At 34.4% G+C, this 27,799-nt stretch overlaps 2 protein-coding genes across 4 annotated transcripts in view; one reads left to right on the forward strand and one right to left on the reverse strand.

Annotated features, from left to right (window-relative positions):
• Nucleotides 1-2,515: 2,515 nt before the first annotated feature.
• Nucleotides 2,516-22,310, reverse strand: LOC123523669 (serine/threonine-protein kinase Nek2-like). Of its 3 annotated transcripts, none has more exons than XM_053543894.1 (9): nt 22,176-22,310; nt 18,746-18,845; nt 17,891-18,108; nt 17,020-17,257; nt 15,418-15,627; nt 14,823-15,000; nt 14,257-14,353; nt 7,129-7,223; nt 2,516-6,155 (listed from the first exon to the last, which is right to left on the reverse strand). In XM_053543894.1, exons 1-9 carry the CDS (start codon nt 22,193-22,195, stop codon nt 5,866-5,868), a joined length of 1,446 nt encoding a protein of 481 aa, XP_053399869.1. In that variant the 5' UTR covers nt 22,196-22,310; the 3' UTR covers nt 2,516-5,865. The 3 variants fall into 3 exon arrangements, 2 of the variants coding, with proteins under 2 accessions (XP_053399869.1, XP_053399865.1); XM_053543890.1 differs by lacking the exon at nt 22,176-22,310 and adding an exon at nt 21,567-22,028; XR_008371050.1 differs by lacking the exon at nt 22,176-22,310 and adding an exon at nt 21,567-22,028 and having other exon boundaries at nt 6,023-6,155; nt 6,722-7,223.
• A 133-nt stretch (nt 22,311-22,443) lies between these two features.
• LOC123542085 (zinc finger FYVE domain-containing protein 26-like) overlaps nt 22,444-27,799 on the forward strand; it is a 76,871-nt gene continuing 71,515 nt past the window's right edge. The window contains exons 1-3 of the mRNA XM_053539142.1: nt 22,444-22,770; nt 25,045-25,135; nt 25,289-25,378. Coding sequence (XP_053395117.1) covers nt 22,544-22,770; nt 25,045-25,135; nt 25,289-25,378 — 408 coding nt within the window. The 5' untranslated portion in view covers nt 22,444-22,543. The remainder of the gene's footprint in view (nt 22,771-25,044; nt 25,136-25,288; nt 25,379-27,799) is intronic.

Here is a 27,799-nt window from a genome sequence, read left to right on the forward strand (position 1 = left end):
AACAATAGGGGTCATTTACTCTGCATGAACAATCAACATTCTGGGTCGAGAGGTTCTCAAGTTATTGATCGGAAATGGTTTTCAATGTTCAGGCCCCTATGACCTTGACCTTTAACCGAGTGACCCCAAAATTGATTGGGGTCATCTACTCTGCATGACCAGTCATTCCATGAAGTTTCAACATTCTGGGTTACTGACCGGAAATGGTTTTCAATGTTCAGGCCCCTATGACCTTGACCTTTAACAGAGTGACCCCAAAATCAATAGGATTCATCTACTCTGCATGACGAATCATCCTATGAAGTTTCAACATTCTGGGTCAAGTGGTTCTCTAGTTATTGATCGGAAATGGTTTTCAATGTTCAGGCCCCTGTGACCTTGACCTTTGATGGAGTGACCCCAAAAACAATAGGGGTCGTCTACTCCAGAAGCCCTACAACCCTATGAAGTTTGAAGGTTCTAGATCAAATGGTTCTCCAGTTATTGCTTAGAAATGAAGTGTGACGTATGGACGGACGGACAGGGCAAAAACAATATGTCTCCACCAGAGGGGGGGGGTGGGGGGGAGGGAGACATAAAATAGCAAATTTCTGGCTCTTTCAGGCACTGTAACTCTAGAAACTATGGTGGAATATGACTGGTTCAAGAAAGAAACTGAGATCTTAAGGTAATACAAGTGCTGTGCATGTGTGGTTAAAATCAAATCCCAAATGAAACCACTACTGTGCAGGCAAGATCAAAATAGCCAATTTTTACCCTTTCAGGGTTCATAACTCTGGAACCCATGGTGGGATATGGCTGGTTGAAAAAAGGAACCAAGATCTTATGGTGATACAAGTTGTGTGCAAGTTAGTTAAAATCAAATTATAAATAAACCCATTTTAGCAGACAAGAAATTGTTGACAGACAACTGACATAAAATGGTCATAAAAGCTCACCTTGAGCTTGCTTTTGGCTAAAGGTGGGTTAAAAACACAAGAACTGACTGACTCATCATGAACAGCATAATGGATCTTCTTCAAGCATGGTCTGTAGCATTATTGTAAGGTTCTCTCTCACTTTTCTTTTGTTCAAATAGGGGTGTTAGGACCATATTAGGGCGAGTTGTATAGCGTGCACATTTGGTATGTGTTTTATATTACAACCTAGACGTTAATAAAAAAGAAGTCGGTTTCATTTTTACTATAAACTTTAATTTAATATTCTATAAAGCGTAACTTTTCACTAGAAGTCTGAATGAGAAAAGAGCAAAACAAAACACAAAATTAGAAAGCACACTAAATTAATATTGTGATCGGCAAACTGTAAAATACCTCGAGTCTGTTTTTGTATAAACTGATATGTATATTAAGGACAAGACTTCAGTTCTCTGTATTTCAATTTCTGCTAAACACAAACTGTTTTTTTATTCTTTATTCAACTTTTCAAAACAAAAACTCTTAACTGAAATATAATGGTCCTGTTTCATTTAAATTAAGTTTATCTACAGTATGTTTTGTTTTCAACTGATGAAATGGACCCAGTATTGCAAACTGTGTGATTAAGTGTTGTAGTATGTTATTTCGACAGACTGCTGCTATTAATGTGGCTGGAATGAGCACATTGCTTTCGTTACCAGTTGAGTTATGAAGCTCTCACTGCTATAAAGCCCTCACTGTCCAAATAGTTGTACCAACATGTCTGTATAAAGTTAATAACTGTTGCTTTGTGTTTTTAAAGGGGCATGCCACCAGAAAATTGCTAAGCTATTTGAAAAACAAAAGTACTAGTATCTAATATCTGAAGTGATAAGTCTTTGACCATAGCAAAATCATCAACAGATTATACATAGTTTGCAATTAAACTATAATTTTGATACTCCAGTATATATCACAGCAGTTAATCTAGGACGGATTACATACAAAAACTATACCAACTGGTAGATTCCAATTGGAGATATTGCATATGTATTAATTTGGAAACCTGTTAGTTTTCTTAACGAACTAAAATCACTAGACAAGATTTATCAGATTTCTTTAAACTTTTAAGCTTACTACACATAGAGAATCTCTTATATAATATGTGAATAAAATAAATATACACAAAAAAAAGAGTTCGAGCAACTTCCTTGTGTGGATTTCACTATACATAATTCAAGAGATTACTATGCTACATTTCACACATTAAGTGAAATTACCATGCAGCAGACATGTAAAAAGGATCAGAGAAATGGATTAAAAGGAATAAATACATTTCTGTTAAAGGCGTGGGCTAGAATTCGGGCAAAATTTTTCCAAATAACAGAATTTCTTAAAACTTTGGTTTGTGAGGGACAATCATCTAAGAAACAAAAATATGCAATAAAAATCATAGGTAACTGGTATTGAAAAAAAGAGTTATCTGCCCTTGAAAAGGTCATTTTTCCCTAAAATGCCATTTTCAAAGGCAGATAACTCTTTTTCAACACTGGTGACCTGTAATTTTTATTATATATTTTTGTTTCTTAGATGATTGTCCATCAATATTCAATGTCTGAAGAAATTCTCTTATAGGGAAAAATTTCGCCCATCCCCTATACAGGGAACTCTAGCGTACACCTTTAAGAATATGTAAATCTATCCAATTCAAGGTGTAAAACTCTATAAGCAACCCTGGAAAAACTTCCATTAGGAAAATTACTTTAATTCAACACCACTAATCTTTACCATTTGTTTGATACAAGAATGTAACGTAGGACGGAATGGTGGAATGTACAATGTAAAATTACAAAAAAAATATTTGTAATGCTTGTTGGAATATATATAAGCAATTATTATTCTGTCACAGCAGTAACATAGTAAGGCAACTTCACAGTAACACATTCAAATAACAATTTTCCCTACAACACCTGCCATCTTTGCATCCTGTAGTCATATACACATGATTTAATTACACCTTGTGAATGCTGTACATATTAAAGGTTGTTAAAAAACTAAGCTGACAGTTCCATCAATCAAACCTTTATTACCAGCCCTTACTATACTGTGAAATTATTAAATTTCGTGAAGTTTTTTTTTTTTTTTGTAGACAAAGAAATTCATTTGGAATCAGAGAAGTGACCCAACCATTTAATCTACAAATATACTTCCTTTATGACAAATTAAGATTTCACAGTATCTAGGTGACATTTCATTTGAAAAGATGCAATGATAACAGATGTTATAATGAAGGCTATGTAATAAATAAATAAATAAATAACCAAAAAAATGGAAATTAGACTCCTATATAATAAATAAATAACTAGAATGTGTCTGTAGGACACAGGGTGTGCCCCCACTGGTATATATGTCACAAATAAGGTGGAACAATTCAAATGTCTGCAGTCTTAATGGGGTATAGCCTCAAAAAAAATATGAAAGGCATTTATTATTCCTAACCATATACTTTTTTAGCTATGAGCATTAGAAACAAAAAATCCACTATTTTGGCTATTTCATGGGCCATAACTCTGTAATAAATGCTAAAATTCTGAAGAAGAATGCCAAGTGTGCAAGGTCACATTATGATAAAGACTCAAGCAAGGTTTCATGAATTTACATTAAATATTTTCTGAGTGAGGCACATAATTAGGTGAAAATGTGCATTTTTTTTACTATATCAGGGGCCGTAACTCTAAAAATAGGGGGCGGACTTAGATGAAAAATAATAGGTGCACAAGTTCATATGATGATAAAGACTCATGCAAGGTTTCATCAATTTATATCAAATACTTTCTTAGCTAAGGGTGTCACAAGGTGAAAATGTGCATTTTTGACTATTTCAGGGGCCATAACTCTAGAAATAGGGAGCGGACCCATATTAAAAATAGGAGATGTGCAAGTTCATATCATGATTAAGACCTATGCAAGGTTTCATGAATCTATATCAAATACTTTTTGAGCTAGGCGTGTCACAAGGTGAAAATGTGCATTTTTTACTATTTCTGGGGCCATAACTCTAAGAGTGCCATGATGGCCCTATATTGCTCACCTGAGTACCATTGCTTTAACCAAAAACAAAAAGAAAAAATTCTTACAAGGTAGTAACAGTTATGTCAAAATACACCTAAAAATTGGAGGTACCATCCATGTTGTACCACAGAAAAGTGGTCTCAGTTTTTCCCTACGGCCAATAATAAAAAAGTTACTAAATAAGCTATTTATAGTAACATAAAAGGGAAGTAATAAAAAAAATATTGTAAGCAAACAAAAGAAGGATCTGCCAAATAAAAACAAGAGCACTGCAATGCAACGCAAATGCAGAGCAATATTCACATAAAACAAAGTCATATGACCTTTAACCCCTAAGTGTGACCTTGACATTGAATTTAGCCATCCGAAACATGCGTTCTGCACATCCTTTCAATGAGTGAACATTTGTGTCAGGTTTCTCTGAAATCATCAGGGGGTTCAAGAGTTACACAGCTGAAGGGAAATTGCTAACCAACACACAGACAGACGGACACCGAGGCGATAACATAATATGTCCCTACGGGCGTATAAAAAAGAATCAAGATCTTATGGTGATACAAGTTGTGTGCAAGTCTGGTTAAAATCAAATCATAAATGAAGCTGCTATTGTGCAGACAAGGTCAAAATAGCCAATTTTGGCCCTTTCAGGAGCCATAACTCTGGAACCCATTATGGGAACTGGCCGGTTCAAGAATGGAACCAAGATCTTTTGGTGACACAAGTTTGTGCAAGTTTGATTAAATTCAAATCATAGATGAAGCTGCTATTGTGCAGACAAGGTCAAAATAGCTAATTCCAGCCCCATCAGGGGCCATAACTCTGGAACCCATTATGGGATCTGGCCGGTTGAAGAAAGGAACCAATATCTTATGGTGACACAAGTTTTGTGCAAGTTTGGTTAAAATTAAATCATAAATGAAGCTGCTATTGTGCAGATAAGGTCAAAATAGCTAATTTTGACCCCTTCAGGGGCCATAACTCTGGAACCCATAATGGAATCTTGCCAGTTCCAGAAAAGAACCAAGATCTTATGGTGATAAAAGTTGTGTGCAAGTTTGGTAAAAATCAAATCATAAATAAAGCTGCTATTGTGGAGACAAGGTCAAAATAGCTAATTTTGGGCCTTTCAGGGGCCATAACTCTTGAACCCATAAAGAAATCTGGCCAGTTCTAGAAAGGAACCAAGATCTTATAGCGATACAAGTTGTATGCAAGTTTGGTAAAAATCAAATCATAAATAAAGCTGCTATTGTGCAGACAAGCTCAAAATAGCTAATTTTGGCCCTTTCAGGGGCCATAACTCTGGAACCCATGACGGGATCTGGCCAGTTCAAGAAAGGAAATGAGATCTTATGGTGATACAAGTTGTATGCAAGTTAGTTAAAATCAAATAGGAGGTGCGTAAGTTCATATCATGATAAAGACTCGTGCAAGGTTTCATGAATCTATATCAAATATTTTATGAGCTAGGCGTGTCACAAGGTGAAAATGTGCATTTTTTACTATTTCAGGGGCCATAACTCTAAAAATAGAGGGCGGAGCCAGATGAAAAATAGAAGGTGCGCAAATTCATATCATGATAAAGACTCATGCAAGGTTTCACCAATTTATATCAAATACTTTTTGAGCTAGGCGTGTCACAAGGTGAAAATGTGCATTTTTGACTATTTCAGCGTCCATAACTCTAAAATTAGGGAGCGGAGCCAGATAAAAAATAGAAGGTGCGCAAGTTCTTATCATGATAAAGACTAATGCAAGGTTTCATCAATTTATATCAAATACTTTTTGAGCTAGGCACGTCATGAACCTCGGACGGACGGACAAGAGCAAATCTATATGCCCCCACCACTCATGGGGGGGCACAACAAAACAGATGGAAATTAGACTCCTATAAAAGCTATCTGAATAATAACAGATTCCGGGATCTTGCACTTGTACGATCTTCAGTTCCTCGTAGTTCTATCGCTCTATGTTTAACCTGATATAATCGCTCCTTCAGTTCTTGTTTTTTCAATAAATCCTGAATATATGTACTGTCATAGTCAGAATATTTGGCAAGCGGATCACGATATCGGTCTTTAAATCGCTGATTCTCTTTACCGTACATGTCAAATGAGACTTTTTTCTTTGGAGTGTCGCTGTCTTTCTTCTTTGGTATACAGGATGCTAGACTATCACTAGTAGCTTCTAAAAGAGAAATTATTAAAAATGTCCAGGATTTCTATTTGTAAACATTTCTAAATAATGCAACAGGCTTCAAGATTTGTCACAAGTTTTAAAACTGAGAAAGCTCTTTCATATGTTAAATACTGTAACACCAATATGATTTAGTGATAGAGATTTGAGCAGCAATTAAAACAGAAAATAGTTTTTGTAGTCTGTTAAATACATAGACGATAGACATAATTTTACCACAGCAGAGTGCAATCCTGATGTAAAAAGAAAAGCAGTAACATTTGCATCAAACAGACCAAACATTTCTGGGATTTTATCATAAATTTTGAAACTGGTCAGTTTTCATAAATGTAGAAACTTGCATTTCAATTTACTTAACCGACACCAAATATCAAGATTAAATCAATTATTCAAAAACTGCTTTTATGAAGTGCACATGCACTGAAAATAACATTGAAATCAGATGTGCAAGTGTAATGTTCTGAACAAAAACTGTCATGAGCAATATTAATTCAAGATTATTTCCCAAAACTGAACTTGTTAGTATGTATAAAACATGCAGTAGAATAAAAACTTACATATTTCAAGATGTTTCAAATACCATTTAATGTAAAAGCTTCTGTTAGTTTTTGTTTAGATACAGTAAAGTCAACAAAGATCTGCTAAGATATGTAATCTTACTAGGTAAAAAAGAACACATGTATGTTTGTATTGTACAGAAGTTTTAAATCTTATAAACTAGCACATTATAGTAAATGATAAGAGTTGAGTATAAAACAAAATTCAGATTCCTAGCTCAGTAACAAATGTTTTCATAATTCAGCACAATCTGTTACAGATTCTTTCAAGAGCAAAGACTATCTGCATCTGCAATATAAATTATAGGCGAACTTTCTCTGCAATCGAAATCACTCTCTTCTGTTACGATCAAAACGACTCAGAGGTCGAACTCTCTGTACTGGTGAAAGAACATTCTTATTTTTACCTGAAGTAGAAGGTACATAATCCCGATCTCTCCGCAACAGTTTGTCTGTATCTAACCTCATTTTACGTTCATAATCTATAAGTAATGTCTCTGCCCTGAAAGATGAACAGTCTAACTTGTTAAACCATACAAGGTTTGGTGATTATAGGGGAGGTAGTTAAGAAGAAATAGTGAACAAAAGAACTTTAAGCAACTCTATTACAATAACTCAGGCCTCCTAGCAGGCATGAACAAAAATAAAGGTTTTTATAAAGGCTCCAATCTATGGAAATAAAGGCCTTTTAGTGTAAAATATTAAAAAATAAAGAGTAAATAAAGGCTATTTTTGTCAGAATTCTCGTTGAAAACACATAATATATATAGGTATTTACTAAAAAAAGTTAATTTATATATGGAAACCCACATTCTAAAACAAGATATCAGAAATAGGCATGTTTGATATTATCTCGTACTGTTTGAATTATACATTATGATTGATATACATATCTAACTTAATGGGTATACCTACTTTCACTGCATATTTATATCACCTATTTTGTATATGGTTCCTGTTTTATACATTGTAGTGTCTACATCAACTTTGCTCAGAATGCTGTGTCTTCACTAGACCTTGTCCACTGTTACCATAGTGTAAACATCATGTCACCAGACCATTTCAAGCATTAAGCTCCATGGTACCTTATGCTGAATACATGGAACACCTATGGTCTGGTGAACATTACTGCAAACATCTACATGTATGTGGTCTGGTGAACACAACAGCATTCTGAAAAACTCAAGATGAAAGATACACAAGCAGTATCCTAATAACAACACTTAAAAGGGGGGAAGAAATACAGTAGTACAGTCGACATTGTATTAAGAGACCACCCAAGGGACTGCTAAGAAGTGGTCTCTTAATGGAATGGTCTCTTAATGAATTTCAGTCAGATGAAAAGGAAAGTTATTTTTAACTGTTAATGTAACTGTATTTATTATGAACATACATATATGGTTTCAAAATCTGTTTTAACATCGTAAACACTTCTCCAAGTCCACAAACCATGAAAATAAGGCTACATTGTTTGTCAGTTTGACTGATACAAAGGTAAATTGCATTCAGTCAAGTGCAAAACGTACACGCTAATTACACAGATGAAGAAATGCCTGGTAGAATTTTGATACCCGGTCGCTTAATAGATACTTTTGTCGAATATTTTACCTGTCGGGACTACATTAATGTGGTCACTAGTCGTTTAATAAAAAAGTCGTTTAATGGAATGAATTTATATACTGAAAACGTTCGGGAGGGATTTTGACTGGTCGTTTAATACAACAAGAGCACCGCCTTGCGGGTGCTGACGCTCATCTGATTTTTTTTGTATAATAGAAATATTGTCCTACCCATGATTTTCTAAGTCTAAAAAGGGCCATCTTTCATGCAAAAAGCAGGATAGAGTTATGTTTCTTGATGTACAGTGTCCACTTATGATGGTGAAAAACTGTTGCAAGTTTTAAAGCAATAGCTTTGATAGTTTATGAGAAAAGTTGCCTTAAACATAATACTCAACCAAGAAAATGATTTTCTAAGTCCAAAAGGGGCAATAATTATTGCAAAAAGCAGGATGGAGTTATGTTGCTTGCTGTACAGGGTCAGCTTATGATGGTGAACAAGTGTTGCAAGTTTCAAAGCAATAGCTTTGATAGTTTAAGAAAAAAAGTTGACTTAAACATAAAACTTAACCAAAATATCTGATATTTTCTAAGTCCAAAAGGGGCCATAAATCTTGCAAAAAGCAGGATGGAGTTATGTTTCTTGCTGTACAGGGTCAGCTTATGATGGTGAACAAGTGTTGCAAGGTTTAAAGCAATAGCTTTGATAGTTTAGGATAAAAGCTGACCTAAACATAAAACTTAACCAAGAAAACTGATTTTCTAAGTCCAAAAGGGGCAATAATTCTTGCAAAAAGCAAGATGGAGTTATGTTTCTTGATGTACAGGGTCTGCTTATGATGGTGAACAAGTATTCCAAGTTTCAAAGCAATAGCTTTGATAGTTTAGGAGAAAAGTTGACCTAAACATAAAACTTAACCAAGAAATCTGATATTTCTAAGTACAAAAGGGGCCATAAATCTTGCAAAAAGCAAGATGGAGTTACGTTTCTTGCTATACAGGGTCAGCTTATGATGGTGAACAAGTATTCCAAGTTTCAAAGCAATAGCTTTGATAGTTTAGGAGAAAAGCTGACCTAAACATAAAACTTAACCAGGCAACGCCGACGCAGACGCAGACAACCGCTCAAGTGATGACAATAACTCATCATTTTTTTTCAAAAAATCAGATGAGCTAAAAATCGCTTAAAAGAGGTGGTCGCAAGTACGATGTCGACTGTATAACCATTACTTGCTTTAAACTGGCACGGCAAGCAGTCTGAACAAGAATATAGGTTTTGAGTGAAAATTACAGGCTATTTGGCCGTTTTAAAAGTTTTTTCAGAAGATTTAAAGGTTTTAAAGGTTTGCTCTGAAATTAAAGGTTTTTAAAGGTTTTAAAGGTTTCACTAGGAGGCCTGATAACTGAACCATGTGACCTTGACCTTATAAGATGTCTGCCCCTTACCAAGGTCAATCCTTACAGGAGGTTTGATGGTATATGGGGCCATAGTAAAGATATGGTGAAATTGAGGAGCTTGCAATAAAACTTGAACCAACACTGTATAATATATGAGCCGTGCCAACAACGTTGAATTGTTATGCGCCAGGTGTAGGCTGCATTTTTCAGTGCTCTCAAATATTGATAGTTTTCTGACATTTATACTTTGTTCAGAATTCTGAAAATTTGATATATTGGATATCATCTAGTCGTGGTTGGAGTGTTGTAAATTTAAGGTGAATCATAATTGTGATTTTGAAGTTATTTTGATTTTTAAAAAAATCATTATTGCAATTAAATTGCCAAACTTTCATATATCAGCATAGCCTGCAGCAATAATGTGTTTCAGTGAGCGAATGTCACCGAGGATTATTTATAAAAGATCAGAGTTGCACAATATTGGACAATTCCCAAGTGCCAAAAGAGACCTAATCCCATGATTATCAAAAGATTGAAAGAGTTTTCAATTAATTCAATATAGAGGGACTCGAGGGGGGAAAAACCAGATTAGACGAGCATGGGACACTAACAATGGGGAAAAATAATAACAACTTGATACGGATAAACCTGAAAACTGTACATTAGTTCAGGGGCAGAAAAACATCAAATTTGCTCCGTCAATACACGATCAGTGAAAAATAAAACACTCTCCATATATGACTCATCCTTACAATGAATTCGACATTTGTGCCATAAACTGAAACATGGCTCGGTAGCTCTGTTGACAAAGCGTGCATCGGCGAACTCGTGCCCGACTGTTACAAAATGAAACTGTCCCTCGTAGTGGTAGGCCGGCGGGGGCGTAGCAATTATTCACAAGAGACCCATACAAGTGAACATTGTCACATCAAGCAAAGACAACGAATTTTCCCAATTTGAGTATATGGATTGCAATGTAGTTACAGGCGGACACTCCATAGGCCTACGGCTTGCCATTATATACCGGCCACCCACTTCCAAAGAAAACGGTTTAAACACAAATATTTTCCTGGAGTAAGAATGGCCCAATTTCTTAACTAAATATGCTACAATTGACAAGACCACCATCATTGTAGGGGACCTTAACTTCCATCTTGATTTACCGGAAAATAGTGAAACAAAAAAGTTTACAAGCAGTCTAGATGCATGTGTCAACATGTACAAGAACCAACACATGTAGCTGGGCATACGTTGGATGTAGTGATAACCAGAGATAATGATGTCACGGTTTCAAATATCAAAGTCATAGATCCTGGACTCTCTGATTCAAATGGAAAGATGTCACGTGATCATTTTGCTGTGATATTTGACGCTAAAGCTTCCAAACCACCCCCATGTACGAAAAACTGTGTCGTACAGGAAATTACGTTCGATCGACATTGACTCATTTCGAGAAGACATACGAAGAATAGATTTCTTTAACACACAATGCACTCCATCTGATACTGATATCGATGAATTTGTGGAGGAATATTCAAATCAGTTAATTTCTATAGTAGACAAACACGCCCCTTTGACTACCAAGACTATTGTGTTTAAGACCTTCATGTCCTTGGTATACCGAGCAACTCCACAAAGCAAAACATCAGAAACGAACATTAGAACGGAAATGGCATGAAAGTAAGCTCACAATCGATCACCAAATTTACAGAACACAGTGTGCTGAAGTGAATAAGATGCTAAAACAAGCTCGTGTTGAATACTATACAGGCAAAATTGACTCATGTGGCAGTGATCATAAGAGTTTATCAAAGATTACCAAAAATCTCTTGGCGATACAATCAGGTGATTTTACCATCACAATCATCTCCACAGCATCTCGCACAAGATTTCAGTGACTTCTTTATTGGAAAGATCGAAACAATCAGAAACGATATAGCATCGCAAACACAATCTGTATCTGATTTAGATGACATAGAAACTGAATACACGGGTGTCAATTATGTAGAGTTTACTCAAGCCTCAGAAGACGAAGTGAAATCAATTATAAAAAAGTCAGCAAACAAATCATGCGAACTAATCCTATCCCAACAGGTTATAAAAGAATGTCTTGACGAACTAACACCAGTGATAACAACAATTATGAATGCATCTCTAGATGCTGCGTATGTGCCCAAAGCGTTCAAACATTCACGAATAAGCCCTTTCTTCTAAAAAAGCCAAGCCTAGATTCTAATGTCCTAAAAAACTATAGACCTGTGTCAAACTTGCCGTTTCTGTCTAAAATCTTAGAAAAAGTGGTAGATGTTCGAATTGAAAATCATCTGAGGAACAACGAACTTCATGAAGTTAATCAATCTGCTTATAAAAAATTCCACTCAACCGAAACCGCCCTATTAAAAGTTCAAAATGACATTCTTCAATCGTTGGATAAGAACAATGTGACTATTCTTGTGATGCTTGATCTCTCTGCAGCATTTGACACTATTGACCACGGGACGTTGATTCATCGCCTTGAACGTCACTTTGGTGTTACAGGCAAACCACTCGCATGGATGATGTCATACCTTAGTGACCGCTACCAGACCGTATGCATAGATGGCGAGCTATCACAACCAGTGCTAATGAAGTACAGGGTACCCCAAGGGTCTGTCCTGGGGCCAAAGAACTACACAATGTACACAAAACCAGTTGGAGCTATCTGCAGAAAGCACGGACTGAACAATCATTTCTATGCGGACGATTCGCAGTTATATCAATCCTTCAAACCAATAAATAAAATGTCTATTGAAGAGACCATTCATCGCGTTGAAAGTTGTTTAAAGGATATAGTAAGTTGGATGAATACTAACATGTTGAAACTCAATGCTGAAAAAACAGAATTAATCATATTTTCATCTGAACACAAGACACAATCTGTTTCAAACATATCTGTGAAAGTGGACGGATCTGAAATCAAACAATCAGGCAGTGTCAGGAACCTCGGTGCTTTCCTGGGTTCGAACATGAGGATGGAGCAACATGTGAATAGTGTGGGGTAGGAATTCCTATGCACAGTTGCGGCAAATTAGTCACATCAGACAATATATAACCGCAAACGCAGCCAAATCTCTAATCAACTCTCTTGTTACATCACGTTTGGATTATTGCAACTCTCTTCTATATGGAATTCCAAACGGTCAATGAACAAACTGCAATATGTCCAAAACACGGCAGCTAGAATCGTAACCAGAACATCCAGATACGACCATATAACGCCGGTTCTGCGTGAACTCCATTGGCTTCCTGTGCAATGTAGGGTAGAATACAAAATTATAACACATACATATAAGGCACTCAAAGATCAATCACCAGCTTATGTAGCGAACATGCTAGAAATATATACACCATCCAGAAATCTGAGATCGCAGAATAATGCATTAAAACTAGTGGTGCCCAAAATGTCGAACAATACGATTTGGTGACAGGAGCTTTCGGACAGCTGCTGCGAAGGTTATGGAATGCCCTCCCATCTGGCATAAGAGAGTGCAAGACCGTGCAAAGTTTCTAAAAAGCGCTAAAGACGATTTTTCATACAATTCTTTGGCAACTAACATCTCACTGATTACCTGATTTATAATGTAGGTACTTTGCCGGCCAATTAATTACTTTAATTAAGAACTCCAGTGTGACAGAATAATGTTGGGGGGGTTTTTTTTTTTTTTTTTTTTTTTTTTTTTCTGTGGGATGTATCATGGATGTTCTCCGGACCGTTTGGGTGGGGATTGACCCAATCATCCGGGACGGTTTGCATGCTGTGATGCATTTCGCAGACATCGTACCGTTTAATTCCGTCTGTTCAAATGTAAGATATCTTCTGTTCTATTCTGCTCTGACCTGTGTCTTTGATAGGTCAGTTAATGTTTTATGATATTTGTATTTTTGTTTCATGTTTTTATCTGCCTACCTTCCAATTTAAGATGATTGGTATCTTATTACCATAATATAATTTTAAGTTCTTCTATAATAGTTCAATTCCCATTTTTTTATTGAACATTATATAAATGTTTTTTATGTAAAGCACTTTTGAACGTATTTTTATATGAAAAGAGTGCTATATAAATGTGGTATATAATAATAATAATAATGGGAAAACCAACATAGTGGGTGTGCGACCAGCATGGATCCAGACCAGCCTGCGCATCCGCGCAGTCTGGTCAGGATCCATGCTGTTCGCTAACAGTTTCTCCAATTCCAATAGGCTTTAAAAGCGAACAGCATGGAGCCTGACCAGACTGCGCGGATGCGCAGGCTGGTCTGGATCCATGCTGGTCGCACACCCACTATGTTGGTTTTCCCATGGCATGGCTCATATGTAACCTCAGTGACCCTGACCCTAAACCTATAGATGTCTGCCCCTTACCAAGGTAAATACTTATGTGAAGTTTGATGATAATAGGGAAGAATTTAAGAAGATACAAGTAAAATGAGAAACTAGCCATAAAACTTTAAACTGAAAGTAAGGTAAATGCTGATGCCAGACTGAGTAAATAGTCTTCCTTATTCTTAGAATAGTCAAGCTAAAAACGAAAGGAATACCTTGTATACTTTTCTTCAGCTAACTTCTCCCTGACAGAAGCACACTTGTCTTTGTCATCTATCATCTTTTCACGGACATTCAATTCTCTCTCTTTTCCTACAAACAAATGCCAAGTTTGAAAATAACATGGGTAACCAAGTTCTTGACTTGTGAACAAGAAAGTTTCAGTTGTATACATCAACCTCGGGATGGCCAGAATGTACACAAATAAGTGATAAAAAATATCAAATGTCTGACAATGTATTCAGGCAGTATTTAATTGCATTTACTGGTATTAACAGTTCTTCATCATGACAGTTTAAGCAATCTTGTTTACATAGATTAACTTGTTCCCAGCTCACTAATGATTTTTTGTACATTATTCAGGTACTAATGCCACATTTTTATAGTAATTGAGATAGATTATTATCTGTGATGACAGTTTAAACTTGTGCATTAATAAAATCCTATTTACTAACTTGGAACCTTATTAAATATTTTTGTTTGTAACGGCTTGACAATGTCCTGTTAATTTCTGATTTCTCAGCAAGTACATTAATAAGAAAAGTCTATCATCAAAACTTACTTTCGAGATCTCTTTTCTTTTCATCTAATTCTCTCTCCAAATTTCTTAGCTCCATTTCCCAAGCTTTGAGGTCTGTAGAACTACGTTGCTGTCCAGACATTTTACGATCTAATTTTGTTCTTCTGCTTGAGACAAGAGGATCCTCAAGAAGCTCTTCAATGCTTGGTCTTTTAGAAACCTGAAATACAGAAAAAAACTTTGAAGTTCCAATTACACTGACAGCATATAAAATTTTACATAATTATTCAAATAAATAAACTTTTTGAAAAATATCTTAATGCTATATTAAGCTCAGTGGCAATAAAATATTAAGTGTAAAGGTTATGGATAACTGATAAGCTGAAGCTGTGTATTGTCTACAGGCAGTCTCTGAAGAATAACCATGTATACTTATCTTGCAATATTCAATTTACCCCATTGTGGTATCGCAAAATTTACATGCCTAAGGCAGTCTAATAGGGTTATTATAACAGTAGCTCGATCTGGGATGCTGTATTTGGCTCCAGTGGATTTTTGCCAGATATGATCTCACGAAGCACGCAAGCAACGAGTGTGATCCGACCTTGCAAAATCCCGCAAAGGAAACATAACTTACCTCAACATGTAACATCTTCCTGATCACTGTGTTCAGATCATCAGAGTACCTGATTGGTATACGACAAAACTCTCCAATCCTAATCTTACGATTTAATTCTGTCTGGTTTGAGGCAGTAAATGGCGGATGAAGGGCACATAACTCATACAACACACAACCCATTGACCATATATCACTTTTCTCATTATATGACATGTTGTTCACAAGTTCCTGGAAAACAAAACACTCAATTTATATTGATATTTAGAAACAGCTGTACCTATATGCATAAGCAAAACTTTTTGTTCAGTTGTTTGTGCTCTTTATTCATTCATTAATTACAACAACTCACAACAAGTCTTTCAAATTTATAGCAGTCATGGCTGAATCCTGTCGGACAGTCCGACAAAAAACGGCTAGGTCCAACGTGGAGGGTCAGGGAGATGGACCATATGTCCAATACAGTACAGAATGAGTCAGTTTTTACTACTGCCGAAGTGTTTTTCTACCACACAGTTTTCTTATAAACCTGTCCATTTTTCCTTACATCTGGCAAAACATCATGTTTTTGGTCAGACCAGTTTCCATTCGGTCAGACCAGTTATCCCAGGTCATCAGACCGAACGTTAGACAAGTCTAGAAACTCTTTCGCCTTGACTGCTAGTCTTTACATTGCTTGGATATTTTCATAAATATATTTTGGATTCTTCCATTCAGCTTTTATAATAGTAAAAACTCAACTACAAAAGTACTGCTCAAAGTATTTCTTCATCTAAACTCTTACAATCTCCAACCTGGCTAACTCTAAAATATATTTCTCATGTGAAAGACTTATTGAAAAAAAAGCACCAGAAGAATATTGGGCAGATGATTCTATTAAAAACAGAAACCTCACAGCTAACTAACACTCTGAAGCAATCAAAACTGCAAACCTTAATGCAATCTGACACGAAAGAGAAAAAGAGCTGTCCATAAGACAGTGCGCTCGACTTTTCTCAGTGCTTGACTCTGAATTAGAGCTTTGCTAGTAAAAAAAATTCCAAGTTAAAAAAGGACATAACTCTGTCAAAATTCAAATCAGAGTAATGTGGACTGTTTCTATAGACTTTGATAGTAAATAACTATTTTAAGTTTCAAGTCAAAAGCTTTAATAGTAACGGAGATATTTGACTTTATCAAAAATTTTAACAAAAAATTCTAAGTTAAAAAGGGGCATAATTCTGTCAAAATTTAAATCAGAGTTATGGGGATTGATTATCCTGGTGTAGACTTTGATAGTAAATAAGTCATTTAAGTTGCAAGTCAATAGCTTTGATAGTAACAGAGATATTTGACTTTATTAGAAACTTTAACCAACGGCGACGCAGACAGCGACACCGGGGCGAGTGCAATAGCTCTACTTTTTCTTCGAAAAGTCGAGCTAAAAATGTACAATTACACATTTGTCTAAATCTTTCTTGGAAATCTTTTTTTCAGTATAGATTTTATTGCCATAGATGGTAAGACACTAGTGAAGTTGTAAAGAAAATATCTGCCTTTGTATTGAGGTATTTGCTCTTAAGAAGTGTCATATATTAACAAATTTTACTGTAAAATACAATGACTTCCTAGTTAAAAACTTACTGGACTCATGTAATATGGGGTGCCAACATAAGTATTTGCGAAACTTGTTTCATGATGAAGAACCCTAGCTAAGCCAAAGTCTCCCAGTTTTACGTTCTTGTCCGTGTCAAGGAATACGTTTGCAGGTTTCATATCCCGGTGAAGAACAGCCCGTCCATTTTTCCTCTGGTGGCATTCCTGTAGTGCCTGAGTTAGCTGTACTAAAATCTTCCAAATGAACTCTTCATCAAGGTATGTTCTGTAAATGCAAATAATTGTTGGTCAAGTGTACTATTCGTTGTTTTCAGTTTCAGCTAAAATGCAATATTAGAAGTTTTTATGTTTTGTTCCATTTGTCTAAATTACTAGATCTGATTAAGGTCACATTATGATGTAGCTATAAATGGCATTCTAACATGACCTGATTTTTTTCCTATTAAATGAAGAAGACTGTAAAGTGTGTTATTATTCAGCAATTCATTTTTCTGACGTCACAATTATCATGTCATAGTGTTAGATGGCATAGCGTTGCACTGGAAAAGAAATCAACAGAAATCGGGCAAATATTTGACATCGTCAAGGCTGTACATAATAATCCTTGATGATAACGTGTTAGAATCAAAACAGTGATTTGCATTTGAATAAAATCATTGTCATTTAGATGCATATTATTATAATTCTTTTGCATCTAAACTCCAAACAATGATTTCCTTCAATGACAAATCACTGTTTGGGATATATTATTTCTTAATTAGACAATGCACATTTGCCCTTATCTTTTCGGCAGAAAACAATTTTGTTAATCTCCTTGAATAAAAGTACACAAATTAACTCGTGCCACTATTGACAGTTTTTTTAAACTGTATATCAAATATGATATGAAAATTATTACCCTTCTCTTTTATTCTTGGCAATTATAGTTGATAGGTCACCACCCTTGCAATATTCCATCACAATATATATTGTAGTGCGAGCCCTGTCTATAATTCTGTCATAGTATCGCACAATGTATGGGCTCTTCAGCTCACGGAGAAGATTCACCTCGGATACCAACATCTGTTTCTCAGTTTCTGTCATTGATCCATAATCCAGTTCCTTCCACACAAGTATCTGTAATGACAGAATATAAAGACAGGGGGTACTGATTTTTTGAAACAACTTATTTCCTGCTATTCAAACTGTGATACAAAGGCTTCATATTACCTGGTAGCAAATATTATCAAAGCCAACCAGAAATTTTGAATAAAGGGGGCATAGTTTATCAAATAACCATGATACTGGTGTTAGAATACAATTTTAAAGAGTCTATTAAGTATAATGTGGATGGTGATGATGAACAACTTCTTTGAGTTTAACCTTAACCCTGCTTAATTTCTAAAATGGACTGGTTCTTCATTCAATTTGGGCAGTACCATTTATCATTCAAAGTGTTCACTGAAATTTACTGACTGAATAGCGAACTGTGCAGACCATGATCAGCCAATTGATATGCAGGCTGATCTTGGATTGCACTGGTCGCAAAGGCAGAAACACTTGCCACCATCAGGCTAAAGGTTAAGCAAATCCATTGAGCACTTTCAAATATTGAGTAAAAACAAATTAAAGTGCATCAGAACTGGAGGAGGACACCAAGGCTTGTACAGGCAGGTAAGCCATCCTTCCACTTTGTAGTCAAGCTATAAAAACAAAAAAATACCTTGTAAACTGATGTTTAGGATTTGCAGTACAAGTTTTAGTCTGTTCTTACCTTACTATCTTTTTTTCTTTCAATTTTCTTACACGTCCCATATGAACCAGTTCCGATAGTTGACAGCACTTCAAAATCATCAAGAGTTGTTGTTTTCGTCCTTAAATAGAAACTACAATGCAACTGTGGCCCTAATTTGTCAAACTGATTTAAAATTATAGTAAGTCATTAAGACTTATCAGCTTCCTCTGCCATTCAACAATGATGAGACCAATTTTGCAAATTTATATATGAGCCGCGTCATGAGAAAACCAACATAGTGCGTTTGTGACCAGCATGGATCCAGACCAGCCTGTGCATCTGCGCAGTCTGGTCAGGATCCATGCTGTTCACTTTCAAAGCCTATTGCAATTAGAGAAACTGTTAGCGAACAGCATGGATCCTGACCAGACTGCGCGGATAAGCAGGCAGGTCTGGATCCATGCTGGTCGCAAATGCACTATGTTGGTTTTCTTATGGTGGGGCTCATATAACCCTGAAACTGGTATGTGTTAAGAGAAGTTCTAAACTGGCATGGCTTTTTTCCCCGTCTAAATCTTCCTCCGGTAAAAGGAGGTAACCCCAAAGCAAAAAAGTATGTTTTTCCCCCCAATTCTAAATTTAAAATTCCCAAATGGGTGTTACCTTTTCCGGTTTTGGCTATTATAAACTTGTTTTGCTAATTTATAATTTTATGTATATTTTGGTTATTGAAACAACATTAACTGTTAAACTATTACTTAAATGCAATCCATTAATATTTTACACAAAAAATATCTTTTTTATAGATTTGGGTAATTTGCAAATTTTCCCAATTAATACAATTTCTGAGAGCATTTTCCCAATTCCACTGGTGTTGGTAGCATTTCCAAAATGATGAAAAAAGGCCTGACTAGCAACAAAATATTTGTTTCAAAATGACCTCTTTTATCCTATAATAAACCTCTGAAGGCTCTGATATTTCAAAAGGAGAAAAATAACAAAATGAATAAATTTGTAGGTTAACCCTATATATAAGTATACAAGGAGAATATATTGTTGTGTACATTGGAAATGATAAAAGGAAGAGGTAAAAGTATCAACAGTTAAGATAGTTTTGCATGTTTTAAAATAAATATTGTTCTACAATGTAGAATGTTAGTATACTGTATTTTTTTCAAAGCATCATTATATCTGAAGAAAATTCTGTAAGTGCTGACTGTTTAACACCTTAAGCACTGGATATAATAGATACCAGCAACATTTATGCTACAAATATAATGACTTCCAGGCATTATTCTAGGTTTTCCATAAATATGTATTTATGCTGTCATTTTTTGTTAACCAACAAATGATCAGAATAACCTTAACAGCAAAACATATTGTAACAACAGAGTAATGGTATGTTTTTGATTATGAATTTGCTGTCAGTGATTAGAATGCATATCTAAGATGCATATGTCCCTGACATATTTTCACTATCTAAACATATATAATTTAAACACACACACACATATATATATATATTAGATTAGATCCTTAGAACAAAACCAAATTAAGTTTAAGATTTCTTAGCCAATGTTTACAACAATTCTGACCATTAAACCATAAGGAAAAACTAATAATATTAAACTACATTTTGTTTGTTTTATATCTCAAAGACATAATCAGTATGCCTTTCCTTTAAATGCCATATAGTTTTTTTGTTCAACGTATATTATTAATATAAAAATGTTTGTTTATTATAGTGTCATCCAGGTCCCCTACTGAAAGGGCTAGCCAATCTGGCTTATGAGACACCTACATACGTTGAACAGCATAATTATTTCTAGATTCCTATTTTTTAATGCCAGACACCTGACAGGTAGGCAGTCGGTAACCATCATCAACCAGTTTCTTTTCTGTAACAAGACCCGCCTCTGACAGGGCTCGAATCTTTGACCTCCCGATTGCATGGCAGATGCCTTATCCATTAGGCTACCGCAGTTCGATATATATGAATGTATACTGGGTATACCAATTACCGGGATATACATATTACCGCGAATGTCCTGTTTTGACATTTAACAAGAAAATTGCTTTACAATTTTTTTCTCATTATTAATGCTCAATGTGCTCAGATTTTTAGCAAAACTATTTTTGAAAATTGGAGTGTCTTTCTTTTTATTTCACACTGATCTCAGAAATTTAGGAATTTAGCTAAATGACTGGTCATTATAGTTAATCTTTGCAATTTTTCTCCACAAATTTTCATTAAACTTGCTTATTTCTGCCATATCTTTTTCATATTTAGTTTAGCCCATTGTAAAATAGAAATGCTTTCTTTGTCTTAGATCAATTTAACAACTTCTTTAGATTGAAAGTTGAAATTCACGGTAATAGGTATATGCCAGAAAATGCTAAAATTCTCCACCTCTGTTCTTTGAATGACAGTATTGGAACTTTTTTCCTGGGGTTTTGACGATTTTTTGCCGAAAGTCTTAAGCTGAAATATAAATTAATTAAACAGAATAAAATTTATCCTTTCAAACAATCATTTTGTTATAAATAGAGTCCACTGAATTTAAGACTCACGGTAATTGGTATACCCAGTATATACACTTGAGATAAAATTTATTCACTGAAATACAATTAAAAGCACCCTAAAGTATGGTTCCCAAGTGTGACTTTTTATTTCCTTGCTGTATTTAGACCAATTAAACACATTTTTATCTATAGATTCATCTTTCAAACCAACTGAAAATCAGTAATATAAAACCTGATTGATAACAAATTTCGAAAATGTATGCATAATTATCAATTGAAATTAATTTGATCCAATGACACCATGCGTACATTAACTAAAGCTAATACAGAAACTTACAAATGAGTTGATTTCAACGAAGATGACCTATGCACAGACGTTGGTCTAATTCTTTCTCCTAAAGCACCGTCTCCCTCCATTTTTATACTATTTGTTCCAGTTTTAACAATATTATGTTCACTACCAGTGTGGCTTTGAGAACTTTTTTCCATTGTTATGAGATAAAACTAATACCAAAAATGAAATCCAATAGGTATAACCTCTTACTGTATTTCAATAAATGTTGTCAAGTACCTGTCAATGTAATCAGCTGACTATTGCATAAACCATTATAAATCATTTCAAACTCAAAATTTGCAAGAAAAAAATCATACAAGTTTTCAAACAAATCTTTTTTTCATAGTATAAATAAAATCTGGTTATAAAAGGCAGGAAACATCATTTTTTTTATCATTTCAATGTTTTACTTCAAGATAAAACATGCAGTATCCAAATTTGTGTATTGAACACCTGTAATGTGTATTGCCCAGGTATGTTACTATTTTTAGCACAGTTCTACTGAACTTGAATGGACATGTTATTTCCAATGACTGGAGTCGAATTCTAGTAAATGCATTTCGAAGAAGAAGAAGAAGTATTGAAACATATGTTTCCAGACAAGTTGATTACCTTCTGTCCATTCTTATCATGAATTTTAAGCAATTATTTATTTTACATGAGAATGTTTTGTTTTCGCTTTACTTTGAATTTGCCGCATAAATGTCAAACGTGATTTGATTGGCTAATGCATATGAATGGTTTTCGAATGTGCAATTTTCACAGCAAAGAAAGGATCCTTGTAAATAAAATTAATGTTATGAACCAGTCAATATATCGACATTCTAAAACGATTTTTCATTGGACAACTTCTTCTTGCTTTAACAGAAAAGTCACATGACTTTAAAATGGTGGACGAGAAAGGCGGAAATTAATTTTCCTTGACGGAAAAGGCATTGTAATGTTCAAGAAAATAAAGAATAGCAAAAAGTCAGAAGACAATGGAGGTGGAAAAACATGACCGTATAATAACGGGGCCAAATTTCCAAATATTTGTCAATGACACAGGAAAAAACTTGCTATTTCAACATTTTTGTAACAATCTCTACCTAGGTCAATGGGAGCTGGCGAGAGCATGTGCAAAAGAGTTGCATATAGGGTGTGAAGGTCCAGGGAATCATGTTTGTGAAATCCTGAAGGATGTTGTTAGACAGCCTTTCAACAGAAGGTGGGTTTTGAATAGTCCAAATAATTTGACGTCGGAACTGATGCTGAGATATTTTCGTGATTGTGCAGAATCCCTCTCTACGTCAAAACTAGTAAAGACCTTTTCTGTGGTGAATATAGATTTAGGTAAAAACACAATTAGACAAAATACTTGAAATCGTAAAACAAAATAAAACAGTCATTTTATGGTTGAAACATAACAGTAAAACATGTTAATAAAGCATAAACACGTACTATAATGTATGATTTTGGCTACCTTGCCGTATTTACATGTCTGCTGTTACACTTGTAGTGCTGTTGGTCATTATCGATCACGTGACACGAATCAGAGCTCTGTAAAATTTGTGTAAACTTCATGGTGCATTGTTTAAAACTGTGACAAACTTGTGTTTTGCTGTTTATTCACATAAACGTCAATTGAATGGAAGGATAAAATGGATATTCTTTCCAGGTATCTTAAAATTTCAATAATAGTTTTGCATTTTAATAGTTAAAATGCGATTTAAAAATCGCCAAATATCGCCACGAAGAATCATCGCAGAAGGTTCAACACAGAAAAGGTTCTTCCTATGTTGTATGTAGAGGAGAGATATTGTCCTATGCAAAAATTATCACAATATCGTGACTAACATACAATTAGTTGGACTAGGTTTTGAACAACATGTAGTAATCTGCCACTGATTGTAGATGCAGATCATCAGATGGTGATAAACAGCCTAAGGGTAACTGTTTTCAACAGTAGTTGGGCACTGCCAAGTTATGTTCAAAATTGCATCTGCAACAAGTGATAGATTATTTTTCTGGCATACTGTATATACAAATTAAAAAACAAAATACTTTCTTTATAGTCTTTTTTAAAAGTAGCGTATTTAAACAAACTGCAGGAAATTAATGTTCATAAAAAGAAATGACATCATGACGTATTTATAGCACACAACAAGGTTCTGGTGTAGCACCATTAGGAATTGATGTTATTAATATTATTATAGAAGTTTTGGTTCAAGTGAGAAAGCATCAGCCTAGTTTAGAGGGTGAAAGTCATCATAAAAGCTTCGATTGTTCAATGAAAAATAATATTCTTAAATTTTGTTTAAAAATTCCGTTGATTTGTTAGAATAATTGAATGTAATAAAAAACCTTTCATCTATACTTGGCTTACAGAAATACTGAGTTAAGAGACTTAGAATTACAAGAAAAGGTCATACAATTATGAAATTACTCCTCTTTTGTCTCTGTCACCATCAGTCATACTTGTGTTTAAGTACATGAGTAGTATATATCTTCTGCTATCCTTAATGCAGGCAAGGATTTAAATAGGATGGATTGGACATGATAGAAACTTTGATGAATACTCAGAGGCCTAATATGTTTGTATGCCATACCATAAGTCTTTCTGAAGTGGAAATTTTATGCATATGCGATACATCATTAATGCATCATTTTAAATGGGACAAATAATATGAAGGCAGAAAAATCATAAATTACCATATCTATATCCTGCCAACAATTTCAATTTACATGTATATTATTTTGGGGTACTTATAAAACTAAAGTCAACAGTCATACTTTGATCATGTACATCAAAGTCAAAGTACTTTGTTGCCAAATACTTGCAGGATTTCATCCTTTGCTGTATCTTCAAACCAAGCTATCATTCCCTTTTGCAGTCCATTCCAAATGAATCATGCTACAAAAAAAACTAACAAAAATCAAATTAAGCGCTTAAAATTTAGGAAATTCTTATTTCAGTACAGAGGAATAATTTATTTAGAAGATTTTTGCAGATTAACATTTAGCCTGCTGGCGGCAAGTTACTTTGCCTTTATGACCAGTGCTGACCAAGATCAGCCTGCACATCCATGCAGGCTGATCATGGTCTGCACTGTTTACTGTTCAGTCAGTAAAATTTCAGTGAACATTAATTTGATTGATAAATGGTACTGCCCAACTTGAATGATAGACCAGTCCATTGTAGATATTTAACAGGGTAAAGGTTAATGTCACCAATTTTATTGCTTTGCTGTGCCAAGGTATCCAAATACTGGGACATGTCTCTCACCTACATGTATAATTACAACTGAAAACATTATTTTCACTTTAACGTATGATACAGGGGAATTTCTTAAAAAGTCCATTCTGTATGAACAACATTTTTCATAAGGTTTTGAACAGTGAGTTTTGATTTCAGATTAAACAAAATGTGTGTGTTTGTGTATTTTTTTTTTTGCTTAATCTAAAACATTTTGCAGTAATTAACGGATTTTGATAATTTCAGTATTCTGTCTGCATCAGTTCCCTCCCCTTGTCAGCTGTCATGGCTTTGTTTGCTGGAATGTGAAAAGTTTAAACATGGATCACAATCACAGGTTAGAAACATGTTCTCATACATAGTAATAATTTTCATATAAATAGCATTTAAGACTTTGATATTTTCTGTGCTTGTGTGATGTTAAGAATTTGATGATAAATGATATGCCTACACAAAGACCATTCATGATTGTTTTTTTTATTTGTTTCAGGTTGAAGATAATTTACCTGACAAGAATTTGGTAGAATTTCATCTTCTACTTGTGGATGTATGCCCTTATATAACTGATACTCATCTAAAGGTACTTGCACTTTATAACATTTAATTCACAGTTGAAGTGTCAAGTTTAATGTCTTCATTTTGATAAATTTTAATAAAAAAATGTGTAAATATTTGACATTGAAAAATACGGAAAGAAATAAAAATGGGTACATGTTGAATGTTTAACATTTCAAAAGTGTCTCAAATGCTTGATTCATTTTAAAGATTAGTTTACTTTACAGTGCTGTTGGATAAAAAATTGTATTGGTATGTTTACACTATAGACCACTTCTGATTTTTAAACAAAATTTAAGATAACTTCCTTTTTTTTCTGAACAAAATGTTACATGCTTTCAGTTAATGTTTGTTCCAGCTTAGACAATTTCAATGAATATATTAAATATAACAGTTTATGCTATGAACTAGACTAGATCCTAGACTATGATATGTCCTTTTACATTTTTTCTGATTTAACATAGTGAACTGAGCCAGTCTATATATATGATAATTTTAACATCATTCCTCTGCTAAAATCTCTTAAATAGACTAGCTTTTGTCTCTTTGAAATAGAATAAGACAAAAAAGGGGGAATTGTAGAAATATCTTTATTATCAGCCTAGTGGCTAGTCTAGCTATATTTAAATGCTATACATTAGAGATGAACATAGAATTTTGACATAGTATTAGTTTAAACCATTAATTTTTACATTAAAGTAGACAGTAGCTTTAAGGTAGTTCTGCATGTTTGATAAACTGGATGTAATGGTGTAACGTCATTTATCCGGATAACTAAAGCCTAGACCCGGTGTACAGAAATGATAATTGTTTTATGAATTAATGGCAACCCTTAATTAAGTAAATTTATTAAAACTGCAATGTTATTATTTTTCTAAAGATAAGATATGATATTAAAAAGTTTGACATGTTAAATAATTTCAAATTATGTCTTGCAAATGTCTTCAACCATGGGCAAATACCTCACAACTGTGAGAAGTTTCATTAAAATCTACAGTATAGAAAAATCTATGCAAGAAAATGTTATCAAAATTGTGATTTTCCTATAGACGCCCATGATGAAAACTTGTGTGAGGTCCAATTTTTAGCTCCACTATTCGGAGAATAGGGGGGCTGTTCTACTCGCCCCGTCGTCGGTGTTGAGCTTTCTTGGTTAAAGTTTTTCGGCAACCTTTGTTTTTCTGTCATATCTTTGTTACTATTGCTTATATCTTACTGTAACTTCACATAAACATTGTCCAGCATATAAACAAAATATGTGCAGGGGCTGGGCCCATTATACCAAAGGTCAACGTCACCAAGGTGTTATACTTATGTTATTTTTAAGGTTAAAGTTTTTCGGCAACCTTTGTTTCTCTGTAGTATCTTTGTTACTGTTGCTTATATCTTACTGTAACGTCACATAAACATTGTCCAGCATGCAAACAAAGTATGTGCAGGGGCTGGGCCCATTATACCCAAGGTCAAGGTCATCAAGGTGTTATACTTGGGTTATTTTTAAGGTTTAGGTTTTTTGGCAACCTTTGTTTTTGTGTTATATCTTTGTTGCTATTGCTTATATCATACTGTGACTTCAGATAAACATTGTCCAGCATACAGACAAAGTATGTGCAGTGGCTGGGCCCATTATACCCAAGGTCAAGGTCACAAAGTTGTTATACTTGGAATTATTTTTATGTTAAATTTTTTTTTTTGAAAGCTTTCTTTATAGACATATCTTTGGTTCTTTAAAAGATAATGACTTGAAATTAAAAATATTTCTTTATAATGTGTGTTACAATCCCCATAACTCTAATTATTTTTTTGACAGAATTATGCCCCTTTCATACTTAAAATTTTTTGGCAGTCTTCGCTTTCTTGATGTTACTTTAGTACAATATAACATAAAGACTTGAAACTTGAAATGTATCTTTATCATCATCGTCTGCATGAGTGGTAACTATCCCAATAACTCTGATTTGTATTTTTGACCAAATTATGCCCCTTTCATACTTAAATTTTTTGACAATCTTCGTTTTCTTGACATTACTTTGATACTATATAAGGTTATGACTTGAAACTCAAAATATATATTTACCATCATGATCTGGATGTGTGGTAACAATCTCATTAACTCTAGTTTGTGTTCTTGACATAATTATGCCCCTTGGTGTATCTTCCTTTTAAAGTAGAGGTCACTTATTGAGACATATATTCATTTTACTGTCAAATCGCCGAATAGTGGAGCGTGCTGTCTTATGGACAGCTCTTGTTTTAAATCAGTTGAGCAAAAAAAACAAGCACACAACCCTGTCTGTTTTATTTTTGTCGAATTTTCTAAGTATAATCTAAAGCTGTGAAAAATCAGGGTTTAATAAAAAATCTGCATTGTAGAAAATCAATTGATCTGAGATGTGCAGAATTACCATAAAGTAATAGTAATATAATGAATAACATTGTGAAAATG

This window comes from Mercenaria mercenaria, chromosome 1 (assembly GCF_021730395.1).
Source record: "Mercenaria mercenaria strain notata chromosome 1, MADL_Memer_1, whole genome shotgun sequence".
Lineage (NCBI taxonomy): Eukaryota > Metazoa > Mollusca > Bivalvia > Venerida > Veneridae > Mercenaria > Mercenaria mercenaria.

What these genes read in the sequence shown, in the direction of transcription:
- LOC123523669 (XM_053543890.1), bottom strand. Translation starts at nt 21,718, where the DNA reads ATGGAAAAAAGTTCTCAAAGCCACACTGGTAGTGAACATAATATTGTT. An exon ending in TCGTTGAAATCAACTCATTT is followed by an intron (nt 18,846 to 21,566) that starts GTAAGTTTCTGT and finishes TTTCTATTTAAG; the next exon opens with GACGAAAACAACAACTCTTG. An exon ending in CCCCATATTACATGAGTCCA is followed by an intron (nt 15,628 to 17,019) that starts GTAAGTTTTTAA and finishes TTTGTTTTCCAG; the next exon opens with GAACTTGTGAACAACATGTC.